Here is an 18688-nt window from a genome sequence, read left to right as displayed (position 1 = left end):
GAACTACTTGGAGCAAGAACTTGAAAAACCAGCCTCTCATATTCCCACAATCTGTTTACACATTGAACACACCCAGTAGCACAGAGCAATGCTTATCTGTTGCAGACAGCTATTTAGCTATTCAAGAAGAAGGCAGTATCTCTAAAGCTGAACTTTCAAAAAGGAATGTCTCTGTTGATCAGCAGGGGAAAGGTAACAGGGGTCATCTAAAGCACATTTAAAAAAATTATTGACATGAAGTATTTTTTACAACAGTGTTTTAAAGGTGATTCACTCTTTTAATATTCTTCTACCCCTGAAAAACTCTATTCTCAAAAAACCTGGAAAAATGTAATAATAACAATGAACACATGTGTGCCAGGCACTGTTGTAAGTGCTTTACATATATCATCTCCAATAATTCTCCAAATGTATTAGGTATGTACTATTATTATCCCCATATTACAATTGAACAAGCTAAGTAGCCTGCCAACAGTCACCCAGTTAGTAAGTGCTGGAGTCAAACGTTAAATCCAGGCACTCAATAAACATAGTCCAGGTATCTAATCATAGCACTGTACTATGTATGTATGACTTTTAGAAGACGAATGTGTAACAGTATGTGAATTCTCAGATGAACATTAGAGAATGAGTGAGGTTTTCTCAGTGCTTGTATGATACTGAAACTTTAGTTGAAGTAATTGAAATTTTTTTTAAAAATTTTATGGCTTTCTTTTTTTATTGTTATTATACTTTAAGTTCTAGGGTACATGTGCATAACCTGCAGGTTTGTTACATATGTATACTTATGCCATGTTGGTGTGCTGCACCCATCAACTCGTCAGCACCCATCAATTCATCATTTATATCATGTATATGTAGTTCAGTTATTCTTCAAGTGCAACTCAGGTCTACCTGAGTATATGGATTATTTTGGTTTATCTTTAATATTTATTTTGTCTCTTAATTATCAATCATATGACTCTCTACACAAGTGTAATTTTTTTGTACAATGACTATTTTCTATCAAAGAGCTGTAGGAAATCATGGTGATTGTATCTCCTACCAGATAATTTTTCTCTTTTTTGATACTTAATAGATCAAAGGGATAAAAATCAGAAATTGAGATGCCCTAGGGTTGAAATGGAATGTTAATTCGACTCAATCTGTCTTTGGATTATATTCATTCCTGAATTGTGACTTTCATCAGCTACCAAGAACCTGTTAAGATGAAGAGACAAAGACTCTGCGTCTCTGAAAGATTGTGGATGATTCATTTTTTCACACATGGGGTTTTCAGCTTATTTCTTTAATCTTCTGCCTCATGTAGCTTCAAAATTTGCCATGTGTGCTGAAGAGGATAATGGTCAAGTGTCTGAGGCAGGGCCCATCTAGCCAGAGAGTTTTGCTTCCCAAGCACTGTAAGATCTTAATCAAGCTTTTAGAAATTTTTGGCATAGATTTCCAGCTTCACATGTAGCACTGTAAATTAGCAAACGGTGTGTGTGTGTGTACGCGCGCGCGCGTGTGTGTGCGTGCGCGCATGCGCTGCTTGTGTGTTTGAGGCCCCTCTGTTTCCTAATTTGTCACTCTATCTTCAAGTGAATTCTTTGCTGATTTTTATTGTGCCCCAACAGAAGATTTCTGCCCCAGTACATTGTTCCTCACCCAATGTGGTGGGCATCAGCTAATCCATTAAAGGCCTGAATAGAAAAGGAAAGGTGGAGAAAAGAGAAATGCGCCTTAGTCCAGCATATCAAATGCCTTCAAGGAAAAATACAGCTGGCAAACACTAGCTTACTTCAGAATACAGCTCCATCCTTCATGAAGTTTTACTATGTCTAATCTTTGTTTCTGTAACTGTCGATATCTTTAAAATATAATTTTGGTAAATTTTCTGNGAGATCCGCGGCTCTCCCCAAAGCTGTCAGACAGAGTTGTTCGCGTCTGCACAGGCCCCGCTGCTTCCCCTGTTGGTCATAATTGAAATTTTGTTAAGATTACTGCCCCCAAGATGATTACCCATTTATGTTACCATAGCCAGGTCCCTTTTAGCTGCAGTGGGGAACCACAAAGGTGGTGTCCTGGAGAATCGAAAACATGAGTCTAGCTTGAAGTACCAAGAGAGTTATTACTTTCTTATGTTAAAAAACTCATACCAGAGAAGTCAATACAATACCTTTAAAAAGCTTTAGAGATATATGTTTTGTTCTGTTTTTTTCAGATTGGATGATTACTTTTGATCTGTCTTCAAGCTCACTTGACTCTAGTCATCTCCAAACTAATGTGAGCCCATCTAGTGTGTTATTAACTTCAGTTACTATAATTTTTTAAGTTCTAAAATTTCCATGTGGTTATTTTCATAGTTTCCATTTATCTGCTGAAATTCACTATCTGTACATTCATAAAGATCATATTTTCCTTTCATTCTTTGAAACTATTTGCTCTTTGAACACATAATAATTGATTTAGTCTTTTCTATGAAGTTTAACAACTGGACATTTTGAGTCTGTTTTATTGATTTCTTTTTTACGATGGTAGGTGATATTTTCTTGTTTCTTTGCATGCTGAATTTTTTATTGTATATTGGACATTGGGGATCACATAGTGTAAAGACTGAGTTCTACTATCTCCCTCTGAGGAGTATTAATATTTGTTCTATTAACATTTGGCATTTCCATAGAATTGGCTTGGTTTTGCTAATGTAGTTTTGCAGAAAGCCTAAGGTCCTTTCCAAGCCTGATGAATTTGGGGAGAGCAACCTACACATTCTATCTCCCCTGCAGATCTTGTAAGGGCTGACATTTAGGATTTTTTATTTGTAATTTTTATGGAAAAATAAAAGGTGTATATATTTATGGGTTACAGAGATATTATGATACAGGCTTGCAATTTATAAAGATCACATCAGGGTAAATGGAGTGTCCATAGCCTCAAGCAATTATCCTTTGTGTTACAAGCAATACAATTGTACTCTCTTCATTATTTTAAAATGCACAATTAAATTATTCTTTTTTTACTATAGTCACCCTGTTTTACTAAGAAATACTATGTCTTATTCATTCTTTCTATTTTTGTACCCATTAATCCTCCCTACTTCCCCCCAGCACCTCACTACCCTTCCCAGCCTCTGGTAACCATCTTTTTACTCTCTATCTCCATGAGTTCAATTATTTTAGTTTTCAGCTCTCACAAGTAAGTGAGAATATGCAGTTTTTTTTTTTTTTCTGTGTCTGGCTTATTTGACTTAACATTAATGACCTTCAGTTCCATCCATGTTGTTGCAAACAACAGAATCTCATTCTTCTTTATAGATGGTAGCACTCCATTGTGTATATGTACCACAGTTTCTTTATCCATTCATCTGTTGATGGACATTTATATTGCTTCCAAATTTTGTCTATTGTAAAGAGTGCTGCAGTAAACATGGGAATGCAGATATCTCTTGAATATACTGATTTCTTTTCTTTGGGTATATTCTTAGGAGTGGGATTGCTGGATCATATGGTAGCTCTATTTTGAATTTTTTGAGGAACCTCCAGACTGTTCTCCATGCAATTGTACTATTTAAATCTAAGACCCCAAACTATGAAACAACAAAAAGAAAACATTGGGAAACCTCTCTAGGACATTTGACTGGGCAAGGATTTATTGAGTAATACCCCACAAGCACAAGCAACCAAAGCAAACAGGGACAAATGGGATCACATCAAGTTAAAAAGCTCCTGCATAGCAAAGGAAACAATCGACACAGTGAAGAGCCAACCTACAGAGCAGGAGATAATATTTGCAAACTACCAATCTGACAAGGGATTAATAACCAGAATAATATACAAGGAGCTCAAATAACTCTATAGGGAAAATCTAATGATCTGATTTAAAACTGGCAGGGGATCTCAATAGACATTTCTCAAAAGAAGACATACAAATGGCAAAAAGGCATATGGAAAGTTGCTAAACATCAGTGATTATCAGAGAAATGCAAATCAAAACTCCAATGAGATGTCATCTTAAAATGGCTTATACCCAAAATGTTAAAGTTAAATGGCTTATACTTAAAATAAAAGCAATGACAAATGCTGATGAGTATTTGGAGAAAAGGGAACACTTGTACACTGTTGGTGTGACTATAAATTAGTACAACCACTCTAGAGAATAGTTTGAAGGTTCCTCCGAAAACTCAAAATAGAGCTATTATATGATCCAACAATCCCACTGCTGGTGTATAACTAAAAGAAAGGAAATCAATATATCCAAGAGATATCTGCACTCCCATGTTTATTGCAGCACCATTTACAACAGACAAAATTTGAAAACAACCTATATGTCCATCAACAGATGGATAAAGAAAATGTGGTACATATACACAATGGAGTACTACCAAGCCATAAAGAAGAATGAGATCCTATCATTTGCAACAACATGGAAGGAACTGGAGGGCATTGTGTTAAGTGAAATAGGCCATTCACAGAAAGACAAATTTCACATGTTCTCACTTATTTGTGGGAACTAAAAATTGAAATATTTGAAGTTGTGGGGACAGAGAGTAGAAGGATGTTTACCAGAGGCTAGGAAGGGTAGTAGGGTGCTGGAGGGGAAGTTGGGAGGGTTAATGGGTGCAAAAAATAGAAAGAATAAATAAGACATTAATTCTTTCTATTTTTTCTATGCTAGTATTTGCTAGCACAATAGAGTGACTATAGTCAAAAATAATTTAATTGTACATTTTAAAAAAACTATGAGAGTATGACTGGATTGTTTGTAACACAAGGGATAAATGCTTGAAGTCACGGATACCCCATTTACCCTGATGTGATGATTATGTATTGAAGACCTATATCAAAATATCTCATGTTGATATGGGAGGAGGGCAGGGAAGTGCTGGGTAGGGGAGGGTGTGGTCTCTGGCTAGGGCTCCACCCCGGGCCTGTGACCAAGAACCTAGGTGAGGACAGGCATTTTTTCCTACCCAAATGTTGCATTTCCCAAGACCACATTGGCCCACCACACCCCCATCCTGTGCTTATAAAAGCCCCAAGACCTTCGCAGGCAGAGACACAAGCAGCTGGACGTCAAGAGGAGCACGCTGGCAGAGCACACCGACAGGCACTGGCAGATGCTGGCAGGTTGGCAGGTCGTTGACCAGCAGAACAATGCGGAGTTTGGCTGGGGTGGTAGGAGGAGAGCCCGGCCACTGAGCGGGTCTGGCTCCAGGGGAAAACCACCTTCCCACTCCATCTCCCTTCTGGCTTCCCTATCTACTGAGAGCTACTTCCCCTCAATAAAACCTTGCACTCATTCTCCAAACCCATGTGTAATCCAATCCTTCCAGTACACCAGGGCAAGAAACCCCAGGATACAGAAAGACCTCTGTCCTTGTGATAAGGCAGTGGGTCTAATTGAGCTGACTAACACAAGCTACCTACAGACAGCTAAACTGAAAGAGCTTACTGTAACACATGCCCACTGAGGCTTCATCTGTAAACAGTCACCTTTAGACACTGCCGTGGGGTCAGAGCCCCACAACCTACCCATCTGTATACTCCCCCTAGGTGTTTGAGCAGCAGGGCAATAAAGAAGCGAGCCACACTCCCATTACATGCCTGTGAGGGGGACAAGGGAACTTTTCCATTTCTATGTAACCCATAAATATATACACCTACTAGGTACCTATAACATTTTTTTAAAAATTGACTTGTTGGGCATGGGCTCGTCATATCACCCCATAACCACATTTAAGACAATGTCTGTGGACAGAGTCAGAATTTCCAGAACACCTTAACTGAGAAGTATTTGTGTTCACAACATGGTTACACAATGTCCAGTGGAACAAGACCTAGGTTTGCAAAGTCTAAGGACCTGTATTATAAAATCAGCCATTTTCTCCCAACCTGTCTGGGCTTCCCCAAATAAAACACAAGTGAAAGTTCTCGAGAGTGAGTTGTTAAGTGAGAGTATTGTCAAGACTCACTATCAAGAGTGAGAGCTCACAAGTTCTTGTGAGTGCTTTCCTAGAAATCCAAGAGACCTCCCAACATCTTGACATTGAACACATGAGCTTCTTTTTCCCAGAAGAGAACATTAAACACCTTCTATCTTGAGGACTATTTCTAAGGATAAAGGAGAGGAAAGAGCTTCAACAACAGGTGGGATGAACAACTCTCACCCCTGCTTCAACCTTGAAAGAGCTGATTATCATCTTTGGGCCACAGTGGCCTCAGCTGTAAAATGGAGACTTTAGAAAAAAGTCTGGTCCCTTTTTACCCATTTTCAGTAGATTCTTTCTTAGGAAAAGAGCATAGTCTGGTAACTATATACCTCGAGAAGACTTTGAAATAATTTTTTCAACCTCATTTTACAGCCACAGAAGCTGATGGTCCCTCAAGTAAATTCTACTGAGGGGACCAGAAGCCAGCTCTTCTGCCCCTCCTTTCACTATTTTCCTCTTTCTTGTCATGAAGACTCCCCTTCACAGTTGAGTTGGTGAATTATTTTCATCCTACATTTCAGAATGCAAATAACTCCCCACCACAGTGTATAACCTGTCTCCCTGATGCTAACTGGTTTCCTTTACTAGAGTTTGCTTTAATAAGTTAGAGATATTTCCCCGTAGTTATTCTAGAACATTAAGAGGAACCAATCTTTTACTCTCATAAAGTCCTTTGGAAGACACACGTTAAGAAAATGCCAAATGCAGATTCTATTTATTGCCCTTCATTACATTTAAATCATACAATACAATAAATTCACTATTCCAGTGTTATACACACTGTGATTTCAGGAACAGTGTATGGCTACAAACTTTTTTATTACTGATTGACTGCAACAGGTACAGGAATTGAATACCACCATCAGGATCCTTTATAGAAATTTGTCTTTGCCACACATTTAAGTGAGTGAAGTCATCTTATTGGACAGAGTGTATACCAGTCTGAGTGTTGTTAAACTCCAGTGATGATTCAATGGTGAGCCATACACTAGTCATGCACAATAGGACCACATATCATCTCTAAATTAAACAGAACATGAAAAACAGAAAATAGTGGCTTTACACCATAAATAGTCTGAGGAGTGCTGCACTGCACTATACTAATTCGAGAAGGAACCCTTCTGAACATTAGAGTTGGAGATTTAAATTACAGTGAGAATAATGAACTCATCTGTAGGAGCCAGGCAGGTACTTTAGGGAATGGGATGAGTCAGTAATCGGATACAACAGGGAAGAGTAAGTGTTATGGGATCTTTAGGGTGTCGTTTTTCTGGCCAGAAATCTCTGTGGCAGTTGGCACCTTTGTCTGAGTTTTGCTGGGTCCTACTGGGCTCATTTTGCCCACTCAGCCTGGCAGGCTGTGCTTGGCTTATGTTACCAGCCTGGGTCCCACACCTGCCAAGGGAGAGTAAGGTATGAAACGGCAAGGGGTGTGTGAGCAAGCATGGGGTTCAGCCACTGCACACAGTCAGACATGCCAGCTGCTGCAACAGGGCAGGCAGGCAGCTCCAGATGCCAGAACAGGTGCTGGCTCTCTGTGAGGCTGCCACTGGACCAGAAGCATGACAAGCAGCTTCCACAGCTGGCACCGGGAAACATGGTGGCACCTGGAAGTTTGGAGATGCCAGTGAACCACAGGGCCCCAAAGAGGGAGTGACAGCCCTTGCTCAAGGAGTTCCCAGGTCTGGGCTCCCCGAAGGGGCAAAACTCTTCTCTCCTTCTCTCTGCCTGCAACATGGCAAGCAAGGGGCGTGTTTCAACTCTGTTCGTGTTAAAGCTCTTTTAGCCCCACCATTTGACGGGTCCTGAGTTCTTGTCTTGTGACCAGGAAGAATGAGGTACACAGACAAGTGGAGGGTGAGCAAGACAAAGGGGAGTTTTACTGAGCAACAGAACAGCTTGGTCTCCCATAGAGGGGCAGCTTCTTTCTGCAGCAAGGGTGTCCTGATGAGTGTTCAGCTCCTAGCAGAGAGGAGACCCTGGAGGGGGAAGCTCCTCTCTGTACGCAGGTCTTCCTGTCATCTTCCCAGCTGTCAGCAGAGAGGAGGACCTGGGGCAGCTAGCTCCTCTCTGCAGCTGGTGGTCCCAACATTTGTTCAGCTCTGGCTGAGTCCTCTGGCTTTTAAGGGCCTCAGAGGGGAGGAAGTGCATGCTGACTGGCCCATGGGTGGCTATGGGTGGGCCCAGATAAAGCACCACAAATTCCTGCTCCGGTCTATAGGACTTGCAGTCCAGCTCCCAGCCTTCAGGCCCTTCCTGGCCTGAACATGGGGCCTCACTGTGGACCTTCCACCTAGGAACCTGTCTGCCTCATGCCGCCGTTCATGGCACCCAGGGTGTAGGTGCCAGGGGATGTCTGCAGGCCAGCACCGAGCTGCCTTTGACCCCCCCATTGGCTTCCTTCCTATGCTTGTCAGAGCCCAAGGTCTGGAGGGGGCTAAGGCAGCAGTGAACTGGTGTGTCAGCACTGCCTCAAGCATGTGTGCCCATGGCCTGGCTGTGACAGCACCCGGGATCAGCCCTGACTTTGCTTTGAGATTGGAGTGGGCACTGACAGCAGGGAGAAGCCAAGCAGTGGAAGCAGACATTTCCAAGAGGGTAGGTATGCCTGGGTCTGCAGCTGCGATTGGGTGGCTGCAGCTGTGTCTGGGAGGGCAGGACTCTTGCCTGCTCCATGTAGTGGGAGGCCTGGGTCCACAACCACCGCGCGGGCAGCTGTGGCTGCAACCAGGGAGCTACTGCCACACCAATTTGAAAGGGACAGGGCTCCCACTTGTCCCCAGCTCCCACCAGCTCCACAAAGTGTGCAGCCCCGGTCATGACTCCCTGCTGCACCTGGCATGATGGCAGCGGCCACCCCAGATAGGTCACCACTGCCATCATGGGGAATGTAGGAAACAAGATATCTCGTCTTAATGGGGTAGCAGGTAATTATTTCTATCTAACTGTAGCCACATATATACTGAGACATTTTGATTTTCTAAGGAAACCTAGAAATTGAAATTTTCAGATGAAAGATCTAGATTTTCAATGTTGGCAACAAAATAATTTTCCTTAAAAACATCATTGTAATCCTAATGATCCCATCTGCTGTCCAGATTATGTATGTGAGCTGCCACTTTGTAATCTGAGCATTGGGAAAATGATGTATTAGATGTTCACAGAAGTACCTCTCTTTCCAGACTCCTATTTTGGTAGTAAGAGAGGTACTCTTTAAGGAATCAGGCCATCTTCCGTAGGTTACATCATGTAGGATCTATCGCATAAAGGGAACAGGAGGCCTGGGCCTTCAAAATGCTTTGCTTCCCAAAAGATGCTTTAGGTGGGAGACCAGCCTGATAACCAGGCCTTGTGTTAGAGCCAACAAAAAGTTGCCTTTACCCTCTAAGTCTCCTGCCCTCAGGTGACTCTGGGGCTTGTCTCCCTTCACACATGATGTTTTTTGCAGTCTTGACCTGAGTCTGGCACCAGCCTGCCCTGACACTGCTTATGATCACCAGCCTGGTTGGCAGCCACAGTCACCCCAGCCTCTGTCCTTGTCCACTTGGGCTTTAGTTTTCACACTCCCAATAGGACACTGGCCACCACTGCCATCTGTCCACAGGATATAGGCCAGAGGGACTCCTTCCTCACCTTTCCCTCCCTCCTGTTAGAAATGCACAAAAGGCCTAAACATGGGTGGGCTCATGCCTTCCCAATGGCAGTGATTCTCTCTGCCTCCCCACCTCCCCTGAGTGTAGAATTCCTTGCACGTGTGGAAGGGGGGTCTGGCAGAGTGCTGCGTTAGTCTGAAGCTATGCTGGCTGTGGCCCCCCACAATTCCTCTGAAACCCATGAGCACAGCTGAGCACAATTCTTAAAGGGATAGCAGTACCTCCTGCTGGCTGTCCCATACCCTTTGATTCTGCAGAGCTTGCAACAGGGGCTCATCCAAGGTCAACTTCCAAACTCCACCTCAGACATGAAACAGAGTCTGAAAGAGCCCAGAAGCCCAGGTCCTTACAAGGTCAGAGTGCCCGTTAGTGTTGACGACTGCATACACTGTAAGGTGACCACCTGACTGCACGGAGGGACTCACCCACCACGGGCCACCCACCTACTATGGCTTCTCCTGCCTTGAATGAAGTCCTCAGATGTGCATCCCAGTGAAGTATCCAGGACATTATGTCTAGCTCTACAATAAGCCACAGCCATAAGCAACATCAACAGCTTTTAAACACCAGACAGCTACGCAGCTAATATGTCAAGATCTGAGGAAAATGATCAGTTCGCTGCCATTACCCATCCTAGAGACACTCACTTCTGACTGGAGGACACCGGACTAGCAGGATCACATACCCTGAAAACAAAGATGCTTTACTTTGGCAAGGGGAGGGGGTGCTGCTGTCACCATGATGTGATCAGCTGAAGGAGACTCGCTACCTGCAGATGCTGGAGAGATGCCTGCTTGCTTCTCAAATGCACAGAGGAGAAAGTGACGATCTGAGCTAAGGCTGGGAATGCTCTATAGCTCTCCATAAGGAATCACCCAGTGGTGGGGTGAGAATCTTCACAATGAGTTGCCTGGGAATATGAGGTTCAGTGGACATCACGTGGCAAGAAAGGCTTCTGGGTTTCAGACAAGCAGATCTCCCAAGTGGCCCTAAGGACAACCCCAACACAATCTCCATGTAAATCCCCTGTCCCATGAACTTCATGCCAGCCAGCGTGCCCCCTCTCCACCCACCCCTGCGGCCACCACCCTCTGACTTCAGACCTTTGCTATCCTGAATAAAGCCTCCCGCACCTCAGTCAGAGTCTGCAGCTCCACCCCAGGCCCCAGCATCAGGCTGGGAATTCAGCAAGCCCCAGAGGCCCCCAGCCAACTCCCTGGCTTCACAAGGCCTTCCTGTTCAGAGGCAATGAGGAAGTCTCGGTGTCTTTATCCCAGCCAGTTCCTCCCCACAGGGCCAGTGCCCTCACCGTCACCATTGGAAACTGCCCCCTCTAAATCACTGATTCAAACACTCCACACTGGCCACCCCTTCCCCCACTTCAGTTCTCTGGGGATAGTTTCTCCTAGATGTCTCACAGACACCTCCAACCCAAAGTGACGGAAACTGAGAGGAGTCAGGAGCACCGTCATGCGTTTACACAGTTTAATAGCTTGGGCAGATGGAAGCAACCTGGGGTGTTTCATCTATGGGGATTTTGGCCACTGGAGGAGGTTGCTGATGAAGTTCCTCATGGCTCTGAAACTCAGGAATCCTTACTCCTCCTTCTCCTCCTCCTCCTCCCCCCCATCACCGCCACCTCCTCCTCCTCCTGCTCCTTCTCCTCCTCCTCCTCCTCCTCCTCGGGTTGGGGCATTTCTTCTACTTGAGAGTGGGTGTCATCTTCCAACTCCAAGATCCATCTGAGCTGCTCATCCTTTTGCAGTGCCCTCTTCACGTGTTCTGGAGTGATGCACACCCTGTGGCTGTTCTCGGCCTCCTTGCCCAGCCTTCTCCAGGATGTTGGCTGTCAGGTACTCGAGAACACCAGCCGGGAAAACAGGTGTGGTTGAGCTCAGGCGCCAGGCATACTGACCTTCTCGCAGGCAGCGTTCCAAGCGGCTGGCAGGAAACTGCAGCTCTGCTCTTCTGGAACGGGAAAGGCGTTGTCTCCTAGGCCTACAGAGCGTTTGTTTCCAGCCATGAGGATTGCTGGGTTTTGCCCCAATTGGCACAGCTTGATTTTCCTGCTGGCCTGAGCCTCTCAAGGTGCCAGTGCTTATTGCTGCCCACTGTATCCCTATGCTGCAGCCCCTCATTGGTCAGGGGTTGCCTTTGTGACAACCTCCACTTTTTGATGTCATTGGTGTCCATTGGTCTCTGATCAGGCCTCAGCCTAGAAAAGCCTATGAGAGGAACCTGGTCACCCTAGTAACGGGAACTTCTTTTTGAGAGGGATCTGGTTGCCCTAGTAACTGGAGCTTCTTTTTGAGAGGAACCTGGTCGCCCTAGTAACCGGAACTTCTTTCTGAGAGGAACCTGGTCGCCCTAGTAACGGGAACTTCTTTCTGAGAGGAACCTGGTCGCCCTAGTAACTGGAGCTTCTTTCTGAGAGGAACCTGGTCGCCCCAGTAGCTGGAACTTCTTTCCGAGAGGAACTTGGTCGCCCCAGTAACGGGAACTTCTTTCTGAGAGGAACCTGGTCGCCCTAGTAACCGGAACTTCTTTCTGAGAGGAACCTGGTCGCCCCAGTAGCTGGAACTTCTTTTAAGGAAAGGCTCATATTCTATTTTAACATTTTAGCAAAAGATGTGTCAATGAAAGTATTGTCCCGTCTTTAGGACACCACTCCAGATTCTTTAAGTTTAGCCTTGTATTGGCTGTGAGCTAATTTACATTCCCTCTAGAAGCTGTAAGTCACTTACAGACGTGTTCACTGCCTTGCCCCCAATTTTGCCTCCATGTATACATTTACTTAAACATTCATGATCAATATTCCTATGGTTATTCTTTGAATTGTCTTTTGAACGGCTTATAATATCTGCCAATTTCCTCATAAGTTAACCGATTGTTTCAACGCATTTCCATATCATAGGTGTTTCAGTGTTATGATTTTACTCTGTTGGAAAATATCTTTTACCTGTTTTTAAAGGTCACAATGTCATACCCAGTGGATTCAACTGTCAGAGCTAGGCAGGAATGTCTTTGCTTGCCTCATCTAGGTGACTCCAAAGCCCAAATAGGTCTTTGTTCATTGTGTTTTTCTAATTTTAGTTTCAACATTTAATTTTGATTTCAATATTTTTCTCTACTAATTCTGTATTTTTGTTGTTGTTGTTGTTGTTCATCGATATTAGGTAAGTTATTTTCATTGTTGACCAAATGGTTGGGAATTCAGTTTTAGGATCTGACCATCTGGAGAGTTGTGTAAATAAGTTAATGATTCACAGAAATCCAGTCTGTTGTGTAAAAGACAACAGAAAATCTAGTTTGACAGTCTTTTTATTTGTCCATTTGTCTATTTATGGCTCAAATCAATTAAGAATTTTATACTCTCTTAGAGGAGAACAGTTATATATATATATATATGTATGTATTTGGATCAGAGAACGTTACTGTTTCTATTTACACTTGACTCATGGTTGAAATTGTAGAACTGAAGCTCTAAGCTCTATTTCTCTGTGCCTATATGTCTGTGTGCTTGTAATTCTGAAATAACTCCACCTCTGATTGTGTGATTATGTAAAGTTTTCCTGTCTCTGGATGGTATTGACGTATTGGATTATAAAGTCTCTTTTGCTTACATAAATTAAATATTCCCAAATTCCTCCTGTCTCTCCACAGGGCTCAGCAGGATGTGGTTCTCACAGCCAGTGGCCTAAGTCCCCAGCGGTCACCTGAGAACCAGGCCCACTGCACCTTAGGGAAGCCTGCCTACAGGTCCGCTGTTAGGGAAGAAAGGAGATGCAGCTGTTTATTAAGGGCGACCTTGTGCATGCACCGTGTGAAGGAGCAGTTTACAGGCACAAGTAGACTCAATCTTGGGAAAACCCACAGATGGAGAGACTCTTATTACCCCCATTTTACACATGAGGAGACCTGCTCAGAGGTAGTAATTGAAGGTCTAATATCACATGTCAAGGAAGCGGTGAACTGGGATCTGAAACCCAGGCCCTCAGCTCCCACTGCTGGAGCCGCCTGTGCAGCCTCTGACCAATCCTCTGTGAAAGGCCAGCAGGCAGTAGACTGTGGCACCCAAGGACCCAAGGAACAGGTGGAAACCTAAAATGCGGGCACTCACAGGCAAGGGGACAGATTGCTACAATGTTTGATGTGACACCTCTTTTAAACTTAGCACAGCAGGAAGTTCTGAAAAGGATTGCACATGCTTTAGAGGCCGTCACTTGGGACAGAATTATTTCTACACCTCTTAAAACATGTATTGAGTCACTAATAATTCTTTGGTGCTCTATGCAATATATAGTAATTATAATGAATAGGTATTTAATTTAAAAATGAAATTGTTAATTGTGTTTTAAATGAAATACATATATAATTAAGCTGATTCATTAATAATTAACAACCATTAAGAACTTCTTGAATTGCCCATCTTAGGCCAGATCATAAGTTTTATATATTATTATGATTTATTTTACCAGTGTCCTGAAGAGAGGACAGAAAGATATATTCACAGCACTAGCTACTAATCCCTGTCTCAAATCCTCTTTCATAATAAGGCAGGACATAAAGAAATAAGAAATGAAATCCAGCAGGCCATCATTTCTTTTTTGCATTTTTCATCATGGTTTCTCCTTCACTCTCAATCTCCATGTAAAGTCCCTATCACATGAACTTCATGCCAGCCAGTGTGCCCCCTCTCCACCCGCCCCTGTGGCCACCGCCCTCTGACTTCAGACGTTTGCTATCCTGAATAAAGCCTCCCGCACCTCAGTCAGAGTCTGCAGCTCCACCCCAGGCCCCAGCATCAGGCTGGGAATTCAGCAAGCCTCAGAGGCCCCTAACCAACTCCCTGGCTTCACAAGGCCTTCCTGTTCAGAGGCAATGAGGAAGTCTCGGTGTCTTTATCCCAGCCAGTTCCTCCCCACAGGGCCCGTGCCCTCTCCGTCACCATTGGAAACTGCCCCTCTAAATCACTGATTCAAACACTCCACACTGGCCACCACTTCCTGCCCCCCCCCCGCCCCCCAACTTCAGCTCTCTGGAGATAGCTTCTCCTTGATGTCTCTCACAGACACCTACAACCCAAAGCGACGGAAACTGGGAGGAATCAGAAACATACTCATGGATTTACATCCTTTAGTTGCACTTGTTGATGACAACAGCAGATATTCCTCAGCTGTGACACATTTTTGCCCTGGCTAAGCCTGTGAGGATCCCCTCAAGGCTCTGGGACCCAGTCTTCAGTCATTCTTTTTGGATTTGGGCATCTCATCAAACACAAAGCGGGTTCCATCACTCTCAGCGCGGTCGGGCTCCTGGTGGTTGTCCACTTCTCTCTCCCCATCTTGTGAAGTGTTGCGCATCCTGCCATTGTTGATGGCCTCCAAGCCTACCTGCTGCATGATGTAGTCAGCAAGGCAATCGAGCAGGGTAAGGAGGATATTTATTGTGGAGGAACTCTGGCTTTGGGCGTCTTGTTCATCTTGCACAACTCGGTCCACGAAGCTCATAGGGACCCGCAGCCCATTTCTAGAAGGGTCTTGAATCTGGTTGTTATTTGTAGAGGAGTTCTTATGGTTATTTTTCTCTGACATGGTATTTGCTGGGTTTGGCTCTGATCAGCTCTGCTTGATTCTCCAGCTCAAGTAGGTCTCTGAGGACACTGGTGCTGCCTATTGTATCCCTCTGCTCCAGGCCCTGATTGGTCAGGGAGCTAGCTGCCTTTGTGACATCCCTAGGCTTTGTGATTTCACTGGTGTCCACTGGTCCCTGATCAGACCTCAGCTTAGAAATGTCTGTGACACTGATCTAGTCACCCTAATGACTGAACCCTGATTTCGAAGGAACTATAACTCTCTACCTGATTTTGACATTATAAAAATAAAAGTGTGTTTCAATGGAAAACTTTGCTCTATCTTTAGGACACCACTGCAGGTTATCTGATTCTAGCCTTGCATTATCTGTGAAGTCTTTTATAGCCTTTTGTTAGTTGTAGGCTGCTGATACATGTACAGTATATTCTTTAGTAGAGGTTCAGTTGGTCTTCACCTTATGAAACCAGTTTTGCCTCCATGTGCACAATCATTTAATATTACTGATGAATATTCCCATATCGACTCTTTGGTTTCCCTTTGGAAGCAGTCATAACATCTTTTTTTTTAGCATGTGTTCATTTCGTAACTGTATGAGTGTCATGATTTTACCCTATTTGAAAAATGCATTTTATTTTTTTATTTTTATTTTTACTTTTTATTATTATACTTTAAGTTGTAGGGTACATGTGCACAATGTGCAGGTTTGTTACATATGTATACATGTGCCATGTTGGTGTGCTGCACCCATTAACTTGTCATTTGCATTAGGTATATCTCCTAATGCTATCCCTCTGCCCTCCCCCCACCCCACAACAGGCCCCAGTGTGTGAAGTTCCCCACTCTGTGTCCAAGTGATCTCATTGTTCAATTCCCACCTATGAGTGAGAATATGCGGTGTTTGGTTTTCTGTCCTTGTGATAGTTTGCTCAGAATGATGGTTTCTAGCTGCATCCATGTCCCTACAAAGGATGCAAACTCATCCTTTTTTATGGCTGCATAGTATTCCATGGTGTATATGTGCCACATTTTCTTAATCCAGTCTGTCACTGATGGACATTTGGGTTGATTCCAAGTCTTTGCTATTGTGAATAGTACTGCAATAAACATACATGTGTATGTGTCTTTATAGCAGCATGATTTATAATCCTTTGGGTATATCCCCAGTAATGGGATGGCTGGGTCAAATGGTATTTCTAGTTCTAGATCCTTGAGGAATCGCCACACTGTTTTCCACAATCGTTGAAAAATATATTTTAATCATTTTTCAATTAATAATAAGATGCTCAATAAGTTTACCTGTCAGTGCCAGGTAAACAGTTGATAGAGAAGTGCATCTTGTGCTCAGTTTAAGCCCAGATGTGTATTTCTTGTCTCTCCTAGGTGAAGCAAAAGCGCTAAGAGATGTTTCTTTTCTATTATTTAATTTTCCTCTCTAGTAATTCTGTGTTTTCCCTTTGACTTTGGTTCATTTACAGCCAATAACTTTGCCATTCCATAGGGGAAAAAGTGGAAAGAACAAAAGAGTCTCAAATCCAAACAATTTCAAAATCCAACCATTAGGTTTCAAGGCCTGGGAATATTCTATGATTTGAGACTCCTCCCTTTGATCACTCTGCTCCTATGACTTCACCTGGGGTCATAAATCTGCCCTCTGGCCTCTAGGTTCTGCCCTCAGTCATTGTTCCTTTATTTTGAATGGTAGCATATGTTTACGGCTGACTAGTTTTATCAGCCTGCTTTCTCCTGTCAAATTTTGGGAGTCCTATGGCCTTCTTTCATTTCTTCCTCTATTTGTCCCTTTCAGTCTAAGCTGGCATTGTTTCTGCTGATATAACATTCTCAAAAACTTATAGGTCTTTTATGTATGTCATGGGGATTCATGTGATTAGACAAGAGGTTTCTTCAAGATCCCTCATAGATAATCCCTTGCTTATTCTGAGAGGCACACTCCATATCTCTTCAAAACAGCATCTGTGTAATTGAATACTTTGATCTTTTGATCCCTTAAAGGCACTAGCAAAAGGATGTCTAGCCATGCCCTTGATTTTATCTCTGGAGGATGACTTCGTGGCAATGAATTTCCTAATTTTGGTGTCTTTTTGCAATCTGGATAGGCTGAAAATTTCTCATATCATTGAAGCCTGCTTTCTTTTTGCTTAACAGTTCTTCCCTCAATTTATGTCTTTCCTCTAGCATTTTACTATAAGCAGCAACAAAAGCAGGCCATTCATTTAATCTTTGCATGAAAATCTGCTCAGCTAAATATTCAAGTTCATTGCTTACAAGTCCTGCTTTCCACATAATTGTAGGGCACAACTCAGCTACGATTTCTGATGCTATGTAACACAAACTCCCTTTTCCAATATTATGTTACTAATTTCTTTCTAAGCCTTCACCAGCAACACCTTCAACATTTTATTTCTATCAATAGTTTGTTTATGATAATTTAGGTGTTCTCTAAAACAATATAGACTTTCTCTACTGTGCTCCTCATGTCTGAGCTCTCACCAGGAACACTTTGAACATTCATATTTCTACTAATGATCTGTTCAACATAATCTAGGGTTGTTATATAATGCTCCTGAAAATTATTCCAGTCTATAGCTATTATCCAGTTGCAAAACCACTTCCACATTTTTAGATATTTATTATAGCAGCAACCCACTTCCAGGGACCAAAAATTGTAATAGATCCCTATGGCTGCTATGATGCTGTAAATTTGGTAGCTTTAAAATACATGCATTTAGTATCTTTCAAACCTGGAGGTCAGAAGTCCAAAATCAGTTTCACTAGGCTGAAAATAAAGTGTCAACATTGCCATGCTCCCTCTGGGGACTCTAGAGGAGAGTCTGTTTCCTTGTCTTTCCCAGCTCCTAGAGCTGCATTCCTTATCTCATGGACCCCTTCCTTCCTATTTACAGCCAGCAGCATAGCATTTTTCTTCAGCAGTCACATTTCCTTCTTCTGTGTCAAATCCACCTCTGCCTCCCTCTTTTATGAACATTTGTGATTGCCTTTAAGTTCTATCAGATAATACAGAGTAATCTCCCATCTTCCACAATCATCTCTGTGAATTCTCTTTTTCCATATAAGGCAACATTCATAAGTGCAAGGGGTTAGGATCAAAGTACCTTTGGGGACCATTATTCGGCCTACCATGGGAGTTATTCCCAGGAAACTCTGGCGGGGAAGAGAGGAATTGAGACAGAGAAGGAAAGGAAGCAAAAAAAAGTATTCGTTATCAAGCAGCTAATGTTACTGAAAAACTTTAGAGAACGATGTAGAAAACACATCTTCCAGGGGGCAGATGATGCCCCACTGTTCTGGACTGTCATATTATTCAGCACAATGGACTCTGGTGACCTAATGAAAGGTCTCACACAAAGAAATAAAGACTCTGACATTTGAAAATCAGGCAAATATCTACTTAAATGGTATGAACTGTTGGAGTATGGACAGGGCACTGACAGCAT

At 43.2% G+C, this 18688-nt stretch overlaps 1 protein-coding gene across 1 annotated transcript; it reads right to left on the bottom strand.

Annotated features, from left to right (window-relative positions):
- Window positions 1-14737: 14737 nt before the first annotated feature.
- Window positions 14738-15311, bottom strand: H2AP (H2A.P histone). The gene has a single exon (XM_017884174.1). It carries the CDS (start codon window positions 15213-15215, stop codon window positions 14862-14864), a length of 354 nt encoding a protein of 117 aa, XP_017739663.1. The 5' UTR covers window positions 15216-15311; the 3' UTR covers window positions 14738-14861.
- Window positions 15312-18688: the final 3377 nt, after the last annotated feature.

This window comes from Rhinopithecus bieti, unplaced genomic scaffold (genome assembly GCF_001698545.2).
Source record: "Rhinopithecus bieti isolate Rb0 unplaced genomic scaffold, ASM169854v2 scaffold_14914, whole genome shotgun sequence".
NCBI classification, from domain to species: domain Eukaryota; kingdom Metazoa; phylum Chordata; class Mammalia; order Primates; family Cercopithecidae; genus Rhinopithecus; species Rhinopithecus bieti.
Note: the sequence above shows the minus strand (reverse complement) of the source record. Positions and strands in the feature narration are given on the sequence as shown.

Excerpts from the sequence above, each read along its gene's own strand:
- H2AP (XM_017884174.1), bottom strand. The coding sequence starts at position 15,215 with ATGTCAGAGAAAAATAACCATAAGAACTCCTCTACAAATAACAACCAG.